Raw genomic sequence first — 12808 nt, 5'->3', positions numbered from 1 at the left:
GAAAAAGAAAAAGAACAACCCACAAAACAAGCAAGATGGAATATCCTTTTGCCAGGCTGAATGAGCCTGAAACTCATCAACCATCTCCTGTATTTTTAATTTACAATCAAATCCTCTGCATTCTGCCTTTCAAGTAGCTCTCCAAAGTTCCTGTTGCCTTTTCTTTGTCTCCAATGCCTCTGTCCTCCCTCCTCAATCTCTCAACATCTCTACCTTAAACAGCCTTTACTACGATCTTTTTTCCTTTTGTCTCATCAATTCCACACACACTCTCCCATCTATAGTTTGTGTAGAGCGCAATACCCCTATGCCTTGGGGTTACCGCCTGTATTTCAGATTTGTCTGTGTAAGAACTCATCCATCTTGTCACTCGCATATGCTGCTTCCTCTGACTGAAATTTCTGTGGATCCTCTTTCATCCACTCTACCCTTTTAGTGAAATGTATTCAGCCTTTAAAGCTCAGCAGAATTATACGCAACTAGGTCCTGCTGCCTTAAAAGACCCCATCTAGGGGCGCCTGGGTGGCTCAGTCGGTTGGGTGTCTGCCTTTGCCTTGGGTCGTGGTTTTGGGGTCCTAGGATTGAGCCCTATGTCAGATTCCCTGCTTGGCAGAGAGTCTGCTTTTCCCTCTGCTGTTCCCCCTATTTGTGCTCTCTACTCTCTCTTGTGCTCTTTCTCTCTCTCTCTCTCAAATGAATAAATATTTTTTTTTAAAAAGAACCCATCCAGATATAACTGAATACTGATTCTTTTGAGCTCTTGTAACCATGCAAACCTCTGTCTCAACACTGTTGTAGATTGAATTATTTCCACACAAGAGATACTATTGACTTCTGAACCTGTGAATGGGATCTTATTTGGAAATGGGGTCTTTGCAGGTATAATCAAGTTAAGGTAAGGTCATACTGAATAAAGTGGGCCCTTGGCCAATGGTTGGTGTCCTTACAAGAAAGTAGAGGACACATTAAGCCACAGGAAGAAGACCGGCCAAATGAAGATGGAGGCAGAGATAGGAGTGATGCATTTATAAGCCAAGGAACAATAAGAATTGGCAGGAGCAACTAGAAGTTAGGAAGAGGAGGGTAATGGTTCTTCCCTAGAGCCTTGAAAGGGAGCACTGCCTTGCTGACATCTTGACTTCAGATTTCTGGCCTTTAGAACTGTGAGAGAATAAATGTTTGAAGCCACAATATTTCTGGTGATTTCTTACAGCAACCCTAGGAGCCTAATACAAACGCATACCACCCATGATTTTCAGATATTAATTAGTGGTGATAGAAATCAGAGGACTCTATCAACACTGTGGACCAACTTAACCTATTACAAAGCTTCCTTAGTCCAACCTAAGTTTATTTTCTCTTTGGCCTGAAAAGAGAAGACCTACTTATCCAATAAGTCTTATTTTAACATTCATACACAGGTAAGGTAAGTTCCAGGACTGTAATTTTACACAGTGTCACTACCTGTAAGGAAGTGGGCACCCCACCCTTCTACTTACTCAGAGGAAGCAAGGCTGTCATTGAACGAGCATCAAACTTCACAGATTCTGAGTAGTTATCAGGGTCATCCTGGTGATCGGGAAACCTATCCCAGGGTTCCATACTTCTATCAGACACATGGGAAAAACATATTCATTACACATGAAAGGTCGAGGGTCCTTTGGCACAATGTCTCAAATTGAAATTTAAAACTCAAATTCAATTTTAGCAAGGGAACAAGTATGATTGTTACTTAAACTTACCCCATCTGCCATATCTAGCAATATATTGTATCTACCCACAAGTTTTAATTTTAACGTTGAAAGACAGATCTACATGGAATCCACTCATGTATCTTTCTGTGGACAAATGTGTATCTGTGTTTATAGATGTGTGTTCTTTGAGAGGGGGAAGTAACACTTCCTTACCTTAAAAACAAACAAACAAACAAACAAACAAAAAAAAATCTTTTCCGAAGTGATAGAAAACAACTGTTTAGCTGAAAAGAAAAAGAATTTCCCTTAGAACAAACAGTTGAACAACATTTGGAGCAAATATTTCCTGTGATCTTTTATTAGAGGTTCTGGATAAAACAGTTACGCAAAATCTGAAGCTAATATTTCCTGTGATCTTTTATCAGAGCTTCATGAGCCAGTTTTTCCTTTGCCAAGGCATCTGTTTATCACTTTTGAAAGATAAAGTCTAGTCACTAGATTAAAGCACAGGAAAAACTTAACTCTCCTTTCTCTTCTTATTTGTATTGTTTTCTTTCAGGGCTTCCCTCATTATATATCAAGAGCATCATAAATAGGTCTTTGTAGTTTTTGAGCACATTTATATTCTATGACACAATCTATGCCTATATCTCTTTAAGATGCATCAGGATTATTTGAGAGGCATGATTGATGGGCCTCACCCCAAGAGTTTCTGCTATTTAAGGTAGGGGTCAAGAATTTGCAATTCCAACAAGTTCTCTTAATGATGCAGACTGCCAGCAGTCTGAGGACCACATTTTAAAAACATTTTTCAGTGAAAAAAAAATTGTATGACTTTTTCTTGGAAACAGTTCAGTTCATTTGATTGATAAATTTAGCATAAAGTCGACATCTTCTGATCATTTCTTATTTTCTCTAATGCTGAGTTAGGGATTCAGTACAGCTGAGGTTTTAACTGAGTGCACAGGCAACTCTAGGACACCAAACTCACATCCTGTCCAGGAAACGGAGGACAATCATTCCTATGCAAACATTCATCCTGCTTTGGGGAGAGGTATTGAGCAGTTAGGATGTGACTGAACTGTCAATATATTTCTTTTTAAATATTACCAAGGCGATTCTTTATTTTGCAGTTTGCAATGATAATCTTTGTATATACATCATTCTGTGGATTGGTTGTAGTTCCTGTAAATCCTTTGATCTGACCAAGGACTGTCTTTAAATTATTTGGCTACTGTGGAGAAAGGGGACAGAGGGGGAAGGTAAAGGACTTAGATCTTCTTTTCATACTCAGAGATAAAGTAAAAGAAATAAATAATTATCTGGGAAAATTGACCATTATAGGAAACCAAATTGGATATTGGATAATTCAGTTGCAAACTCCCCTATCTCCCCCTTTTAAATTTATTCTATTATTTGATTTGGATGATAGCTTTACTTGCCAAGCAAAACAAATAATTTTAAAAACTAAGATGATGAGAAAGCTTAGCTGAATTCATTTTAAAACTATAGTTCAAAGTAATTGGGCCTAATGTAGCAAAGCTGTTTATCTTTTAATTTAGTTTATAAAGAATGGGCTCACAAATATGAGGGGAACAAAACCTTAAGAGACTTTTACTGATAGAGAACACACTGAGGGTTGATGGAGGGATGTGAGTAGGGGATGGGCTAGATGGTGGATGGGGATTAAAGAGGACTCTTGTGATAAGCACTAGGTGTTGAATGTAAGTGATGAACCACTGAATTCTACTCCTAAAACCAATATTACACTGTATTTTAAATAGAATTAAAAAACATTTTTTTAAAAGAATGGGGTCATAATGTGTATGTTTATATATATACCTGCTATTAACCAGAAATCTTTTCCTGTCAGGCTGTTTACTGGCCCCTCCTCCTTAGGCATGACCATGGCTTTTGTCCTAATATTTGTGATACTATAACTCTATTTTCACATAAATTAAAGGAAAGATCTCATATTATTAGTCTTCTAGATGGTAATATTTTCGTAAAAAAGATGAAACCTGTTGAATCTGATAATCTCTCTAGACCTTGAATGACATAAGAGGATGGACCATGTCTGTTTTCATTCATCATTCAATTAGCAGGATCTAAAGCAACTTGTAATAAAGAATATATTTAATAAATATTTGCTAAATGAATGGACTAGACTTTTTTATAAGATATTGTCATATATTAGTTTTGTTTTTGGTTTTTAAACAAGATGGATATTTGTAGATACTGTGACCAAAAAGATGTGCTTCTAATAAAGAACTTCCTGGCAAATGAGTTGTGCCCATGACTCAGATCTAGCCTTCCTTTCTTCCTTCCTTTCTTTTATCCTTTCCTCCCTTCCTTCTGTCCTTCCTTCCCTTCTCTTTCTTTTCTTTTCCTTCCTCCCTTCCTCCCTTCCTTCCTTCCTTCCTTCCTTCCTTCCTTCCTTCCTTCCTTCCTTCCTTCCTTCCTTCCTTCTTCTTTATTGTTTTTTTGTAGTCTGTATTCTTACATTTCTGGTAGTTTCCTTGAACTGAACCAAATGTTAGGACTGGGTGACTATGTCATGCTGTTGACACACTGCCATTCACTCTAGCTTTTTCCTTATTAGCACCCATTTTTACTTTGTCAGATCCAGTTGACAACATCTCATTGTAGTTCTCAGGGAAGCATTACTAACACCATGGCTGGGAAAGCTCTTTTTTTGAAGGAGTATCTTTGTTGTGGAGAATGTTTATCATTCCTGGTTGCCACCCTCAAGTGTCAATAACGTCTTTCAGTCCTTATGTTACTGCTTCCCTAGCAAAAAAAAAAAAAAACAAAAAACAAAAACAAACAAAACACAAAAAAACAAAACAAAACAACAACAACAACAACAAAAAACGGCAAAAACTTTATCCCCACCCACACAATTCCAAATATCTATTTCTCTTTGAGAACCACTCTTCAACATAAATCCCCAACATGGATGGAAGGTTGGGAGCTATCTCTCTCGCTACAATATTTGAGCAATCTGTTATGTTTTTAATGAAGATTTGCTTTCATGAAAAAAGTATCTTTGTGAACTTCAGCAACAATACAGATTCCTCGAATTGTTTTTGGAGATATCTCTCAAATCATTCCCTGTGTGTTTATGTATATATATATGATATGATAACTGCTAAATCTATACAGATGCTTCTTACAGAAAACTTAAACATTTTATTATTTTAAAGAGAAAGAAAGTGGCAAATCCATAATGGCAATCTACTGATCTAATCTTGGCTTCAATAAAGCAGGATGAATGCTATTTTTATCCATATACTTGTTTAGAAGCTCCACATGTTCTTTCAACTAAATTTGTAATTTAGAAGCCATGGGTTAAAGGAGTTTACTTGGGAGATAGAAAGAATTCTACTTTTTTTTTTTTTTAAGGTGGCTCTAGAATGCTAGATGCTACACCATGAAAACAGACAAACAAAAAATAGATATTAGGATACTTCCAATCAATGACTTTAAGATAGAAATACCTATCCCTTCATATAGGCCAATCCAATAAATTTCTATTGTGTATCATTATATCAAGTACTAAGCAAGTCAGATCAATGCGCATAGAATATTCACAACCCCCAAAGATCTTATGTATTAATATGAAAGAGTAAAAATCTTTATAATCATCTGACAGTTATATATATGTATGTATGTATATATGTATGTATGTATATATATATATATATACACACACATATACTTTGATGTGTATATATATACACACACACCAAAGTGAAGACATAGGCCAAAAGGGAGTGATTAGTTCCTTGACCAAGGGGGTAGTTATGGTGGGAACACAGAAAAGATGAAAGTTTTGAAAAGTGAGCAGGAATTAGGATAAGAATATCCCAGGGATGGAAAATCTACTAAAGGGCATAAGAGCAGGGACAGCATGGAGAGTAGAGTGAATCAGCATCACAGAAGCAGCAGTTTGGGGCAGAGGGCCCAGCAGACATGGCCACAGAAGCATGTAGTTGGGGGCAATCTATTCATGAATTCTTCTTTTATTTTTCTGATTGCATAAATTTATTTGGCTTTTACCAACCTACCCAAAACATAATATTGAGGAAGTACCTATAAAAATTAAATGAAAAATTATTCTTTGCTTTGGCAGTAGTGACCTGGCTTATATTACTAGTGATAAAACATACATTGGCCATTAAATATTTTACTTATTTCCCTTTCATGTTGAAATAGAGATGAGGCTCAATTTTGTTTTTATTTGGGCTTTAAGCTTTACTTTATTTTTTATGGGCTTATGCAGATGATAAACATGGTACAAGTTATTGTATTTCAAACTATAGTTTCTTTGGGTAGTTTTATTAAAATTTTAAAAAAGAAAACCCTCTATTAAATGTCTACAAATGGACTAACCTTGGATAGTAGCATAGGGTTGGCATTTAAGGGGAGAATCCAAGGGCATTAAGAAAGAGGAGGAAATTAAAAGAATTGATTAACAAGCACAAAAATGTAGCACTTGAACAAAGAATAGAACAAAAAAATCAGAATAGAAAATATCTTTCAGGAAAAAATATGAGGGATATAAATTCAACAACTAGCATATTGAGTGGGCAAGTAAGGCATGAAGAGCTAGTACTAAAGATAAGGAAGAATGTTAGACACCATGGTAGAAAAACAAGTCAAGGTTATGGAAAAGAAAGAAGAATTTCAAGACATACAAGGACATGCATGACCTGTCATATGGAATTTGAGCTATTTTGATTGTACAGTAGAGGTAGAAGCAGATTTGAAATGTCCAGAAGTAGTAAATGTAGAAAAATGAAAGGCACTGAGTGTATACCAGAAATCTGGTCATGTTCATGCTTTTCTGTTGAGAAAGAGTACACTAAGATAGTACATTGAGAGGAGTTTTATTTTCCCTGCTAATTCCTCCTAAAGTATTCCATCTTTATCTCCTGCCCATATCTCTCCAGAACTGTATATGCAGCTGCCTAATAACATCACTATTTGGATTTCCAGTATGTTCCCAATCTAGGGCGTTTTTCTTGGCCCCCACCTTTTCTCATCCTTTTGTCATTACATCTTGCTGGTTTGTTTTCAAATCCTCTATAGAAACTGACTGCGAAAGAAGAAAAAGAAAGAAAGAAAGAAGAAAGAAAGAAAGAAAGAAAGAAAGAAAGAAAGAAAGAAAGAAAGAAAGAAAGAAAAGAAAGAAAGAAAAGAAAGAAAAGAAAAGAAAGAAAAAGAAAGAAAGAAAGAAAGAAAGAAAAAGAAAGAAAGAAAGAAAGAAAGAAAGAAAGAAAGAAAGAAAGAAAGAAAGAAAGAAAGAAAGAAAGAAAGAAACTGCTTCTCACCACTTGTGCTACAACATCCTCGTTCAAGCCCCATGATCTTGGTCACCTGCACTGTTTTAATAGCTCCCTTACTGGTCATGTCACTCCTCTGCTCAAAACTTGTGAACACCTTCCCATCTCACTCAGGTTCTGATTAAAACCTCATTGTTTTAGACCTTTCTTGAGCATCATATTTAAACTTATGACGTACCTCTTTCACTTCTTCTCCATCCTGGTTGGATTTATCCCACCTAAAGTTTATCACCAACCAACATGAAATACTTTTCCCCTACTTATCTCCTCTATTTTCTATCTACTTTTAACCCTCTCTCTCTCTCTTTTTTTTTCTTTTTTTTTTTTTAATGAACATACTCATTATTTACTCAATGTACAAAATACAGACATGGGGGAAATAGCATTAATAACTAATACGTGCTGTTTTACACCTCAGGAAAGGGAAAGTGAAAGCGCTGACCTTAGGGTTTCAACGTCTTTTGCTGAAAAAGCAAAGAATAAAGCTAGGTTTCCATTTTGAGAAAAAGAAAAAAGAAACATGGATGGGATTCAGAAGTTCAACGGACCCCAAATCTGAGAGTTTCACAGGTAACTGTGCTGACCTAGCAGACAAAGAAATATGAGCTCATTATTAATACTGATCCATTTGATTTAATGTGGAACTTAGGGGCTTGCTTGACTTGGTCTCCAGTTTCTTCTAATCAGAGGAACTCTACCCAATAAGAGTAGATAATGTACAGGATTCTGTAGTTTTTCTCTCTTTGGTTCAAAAGACAGAAAGTTACTAGCACTTAGCAGGTGCTCATCACACACATAAATGCATTATAAGGAATTACATAAATAAATGCAAGACAATTATTTTTTGCAAGATGATTAGTTTTCATATTTGAGGATATGCCTCAAGAAAAGTTTGTATTTCACTCATGTAGAAATTTTAAAAGTCCTTTTGGTATACATCATGAAATAAAAGGTTTTTCTCTGAATTGTGCATAAATAAGAAACTGAGACAAAAAATTTCACCCTCAATGTTCTTACTTTACTTCAGTCATTTATTAGATTTACCACATTACTTTAGTTCTTTACACTGATATTATCATTGTAATTTTCTTTAGTCATATTAGAGAACACACACATGCAAAGTTTTATCAGCAGGCAGTGAACAATTCAAACAATTCAAATATGCCTTTAAATGTCATTTCCAAAGAGAAAAAGTAACCTCACGTTTAGTTACATTCCTACCAAATGTCAATGCACTGAAAAAGGGTTGTGAAATCTTTTGAGTTTGTATAATCTATTAAAAGCATGTTCTCATGAGAAGTGAAACACATCTCTGCAATATCAGCTTTTTATAAAGTGGGTGAAAAGTTTACAGAAGCTGCAACAGGAAAACCATAATGAAAGTGTTTCAATGTTAACCTGTTTGGAAACATATCCTTCAGTTTTTCCTGTTTTTATTATGAAAATATTATCACAATATGAAAGATAAGGTGGGTCAAATGGGAGAAGATGTTTGCAAGTCATATTCTCCAATAAAGGATTAATTTATTCAAAGTATATAAAAAAACTCATATAACTCAGAAAAACAAAAACCAGTTAGATTTAAAGAAAAATGGGTAGGGAAACTGAATAGACATTTTTCCAAAGAAGACATACAGATGAGCAACAGACACATGAAAACAATCTCAACATCACTAGTTATTAGAAAATGCAAATCAAAACCACAATGAGATATCACCTCATACTTATTAGGATGTCTAGTATTAAAAAGACAAGAAAAGAAGTAACAAGTGTTGGTAAGAATATGGAGAAAAGAGAACACTTATGCACCATTGGCTCAAGTACTGTGGAAAACGGTATGGAGGTTCCTCAAAACATTAAAAATAGAAATATCATATGATCCCGCAATTCCACTTTTGGGTATTTATCTGAAGAAAATGAAAACACTAACTCGAAAAGATATATGCACTACTTTGTTCATTGTAGTATTATTTACAATAGCAGAGATATGTAAGCAACTTAAGTGTCCATTAATAGATAAATGAATAAGGAAGATGTGCTTCTTTAAGATATATATAATGGAATATTGCTCAACCAGAAAAAAATAATGAAATATTAGCATTTGTAGCAACACGAGATGGACCTAGAAGATATTATGCTAAATGAAGTAAGTCAGAGAAAGACAAATACCATATTTTCACAAAACAAATAAACAAGCAAAACAAAACAGAAACGAACTCATAAATACAGAGAACAAGCCAGTAGTTGCCAGAGGGAAAGGAATAGGGGGATGAGCAAAATAGGTAAAGGGGATTAAGAGATATAAACTTCCACTATAAAATAAGTAAGTCACTAGAGATGTAAAGTATAGCATCGGGAATACAGTAAATAACACTGTAATAATTTTGTATGGTGACAGACTTATCATGGTGATCATTTTGTAATGTACATAAATGCCGAATCATTATATTGTATACCTGAAATCAATATAATGTTGTATTCCAACTATACTTATACTTCGAAAAAAATTCTGTCATCTATTCATTTTTATATAAGACAAAATACCTTCATTTTCATATGAAATTTGAGTCTTTGCACATATGTATCTGTGTTACATAGTTGATACCACTGTGTATATTACCATCTGGTCTTATATATTTCCCTTAAAATCATATCAATATTTTTATACTTCATATGATTTTTTAAAAATTTAAACTGATAGGCCAAATAGTAATTCATCAAATCTATCTTATTTATGTAGTCATTTTACTATAACGTAATTTTAAGAACTTTTTCCGTTTTCTTTTGGAGGGAAATGTTTTATTAATATAGATGATAATGATGTTATAAATATTTTCATGATTTAGTTTTCTCCTTTTAAATGTTTCATTAGGATAATTTACCATATGTTGAACTACCAGGTGAAAGGAAAACTCTTTAAACTTCGTGGTATCTACTGCCTGACTGTTCCTTAAAAAGATCATAAAAATTTACAAAGATTCCAACCATACATGAGCATGGCAGTTTTAGGCCAAATTTACCATTATTTAGTAGTAACATTTATTTTCAAATCATTTTGATTTTGATAGGAGTGAAATGGTATCTAAAAGTGGCTTTTGTTTTTTATTATTTATTAATGTGGAAGAGATATTTCCATGTAATTATTTATTATTTATTTTTTTCCTTGGGTTTCTGTTTATTCATATCAATTGCTTAGACATCCTAGTGGAACTTTCTATATATAGATATGCATAAAGTCTTTATGTGTAATATATGTTCAATGTATAGTCTTTCTTCTAAGACTGTTCCCAATTCAGACTTATCATCAAACCCTTAATTTCATCCTTAAGATTTGGTGTAAATAAATCCTTAAGATTTGGTGTAATAATAAGTTATTATTTACACCTATATTATTTACACCAAGAAGTACCTTTCTTATTATTTAAAAATAAAAACTGGTTTTGTATGAACAGTCAAAAATATATATGAATGAAAATCAAATTAATTATTTGTAAAACGAATAGCTCTACATTAAGGAATATTATCCATAAGAGAGATTAATGAAAGAATGGAAACATCCAAATTGTGCCTAATGCCACTGATGCTCATCTTTGGTTGTGAATTCATCCTTGAATTGGAAGTTTAGGCTTGAATACTGACTGTGTCATTTACTAGCTATGTGACCTTTGGCAAATTTTTAATTTATGTGATTTGATTGTACTTCCTTTATATATGTAAAATAGGATTATAATATCAGTTTAAGAATTATTCTGAAAACTTAAAATACTTTTTTTAAATTGCCTAGTACACAGGTAACCATCAATAAATAATTACGTTTAAGTACCATTTTTTTTTTAATATGGCCTTTTCTTCTTTTACCCTCATAGCCTCTCTATGAGGCATATACCAGTATTTTCTCCATTTCACAAGGTTAGGAAACTTAAGACCCAGAATATTTAAGTGACTAGTTAGTCTTCAACAGCTAGGAAGTAGAGAGGCTTGGATTTAAATATAGGCATGTACCCGCAGAATATTAGCTCCTAAATACTGTATAAAACATTTATAATCTCAGTTCTGTGACTTTTCTATCACTATTCTCACATGGCCAATGAGAATGCTAACACCCATTTTATGCTCTGTAAATCTCACACATTCTTCAAGATGAACCTAAGCTTAAACATATCCATGAAGACCTTTTGAAATCCTTTCCCCCTAAGTAATGTAAGTTGACCTCTCCGACATTTCTATAGTAGTTAACTGTACCACTTGTAGTACTAGTTAAAGTGCTCAAATTCTATTGTGCTATTTGCCTTAGATCATGAGCTTCCTGAAGACAGGCTATATTTTATTTTTCTGATCTCTTCCCTCCATCTAGTTCAGCAAACGGCTTATAGTAAATATCCAACCAATATTGGTTATAAAGCAAACACAGGTACTAATAGGTGTTAGGTTAAAGGCATAAGTATTATATGAAAAGTAATGAGATTAATTAAAATAGTCTCAATCATATTTTGAATAAAGTCAATACATTTTTTAAAACATATGGACCATTAAATGGCAAAAATTTCTTACTAGTTTAACCTACAGGATAATTAGTATATTTCATGTATATTTATGCACACACATACATTTTTCTCTTACAAAAAACCTAGCAGAAATCTCTATTTTTTAATCATTGAAATAACCAGATCAAGTTATTAGCAATGGGAAATTCTACCAAAAATTATTATCTATACAGAAACATGTATGTATGTATACATATAAACATACATATTTATACATCTCACCTATCACACAAACACACACATACACAGAGTAGACACATATAATCAATAGAAGCAATTTTGGAAAAAAATTAAAATAAACGTCTTTTACCGTTCGTCCTAAAGACAGCAGCACTGATTTATCCACTTCCCTCTCTTTACAGTTGAGACCTAAAATCTTTATCACATAGTATTTCAGCATCTGGTCCATGAAGAAAGGAAATGACACATTTGTGTGTTGAAAATTCTTCTTCACAATGCACTTCAATATTACTCTCATCAGTGCACAAGTTTGCAAAATCTAAATTTGTAAGATAACTCATTCCTCTTCCCACTTAGAACATTACAAAAGAAAAGAGAAGTAAAAGGAAAAAGAAACAAGGGTTATTGTAACAGGGTCCATGATATGTGTCAGATTAATTTTTTCCTTTTTTATAAAATCTGTATGCCTTCTGTAACATTCTCATTGTCTATTATTTTGGTTTAATCTCTTTATCTTCTATTAATTCTAATTGGCTTCTCTTTCATATTCTACATTGAGAGAAGACTCCATGTTTAAGTAATTTTCTTCATCCTTTCTCCTAAATCCCTCATTTCTAGTTTCAAACACAAAACACATGGGGGAAGGATATGGATATCTACCAAGTAAAAGTAATAATCCAAGGGGTGCCTGGATGGCTCAGTCAGTTAAGTGTCTGCCTTCAGCTCAGGTCATGATTTCAGGTTCCTGGAATGGAGCCTAGGATAGAGCTCTCTCCCCACTCTGCCACCCCCTGCATCTGACTCCCTGCTCAGTGGGGAGTCTGCTTCTCCCTCCCACTATGCTTCCCCCAATCACATTCCTGCCCCTTCTCTCTCTTCCTCTCAAAAAAAAAAATAAATAAATAAAATCTAAAAAAAAAAGTAATAATCCAATAATGCTCATTTCCCAGCTATATCTATACTGATGTTAACATTATTCATAGATCTCCTTTAAGCACCTAACAAGTTGTGGATTTCCCCAGGAGTATAGTGAAGGAAAAAG

General features: G+C 33.9%; 1 protein-coding gene across 2 annotated transcripts in view; it reads right to left on the bottom strand.

Moving 5' to 3' along the window:
* MSR1 (macrophage scavenger receptor 1) overlaps nucleotides 1-12118 on the bottom strand; it is a 78361-nt gene extending 66243 nt beyond the window's left edge. Inside the window, exons 1-2 of one of the 2 annotated variants that reach the window (XM_072776210.1) lie at nucleotides 11897-12118; nucleotides 1500-1606 (exon numbers count right to left, since the gene is read on the bottom strand). In XM_072776210.1, coding sequence (XP_072632311.1) covers nucleotides 1500-1602 — 103 coding nt within the window. In that variant the 5' untranslated portion in view covers nucleotides 1603-1606; nucleotides 11897-12118. The remainder of the gene's footprint in view (nucleotides 1-1499; nucleotides 1607-11896) is intronic. The other variant, XM_072776211.1, reaches the window with a different exon arrangement.
* Between the last annotated feature and the right edge of the window lie 690 nt (nucleotides 12119-12808).

Source organism: Canis lupus, chromosome 15, assembly GCF_048164855.1.
Source record: "Canis lupus baileyi chromosome 15, mCanLup2.hap1, whole genome shotgun sequence".
Taxonomy (NCBI): Eukaryota; Metazoa; Chordata; class Mammalia; order Carnivora; family Canidae; genus Canis; species Canis lupus.
Note: the sequence above shows the minus strand (reverse complement) of the source record. Positions and strands in the feature narration are given on the sequence as shown.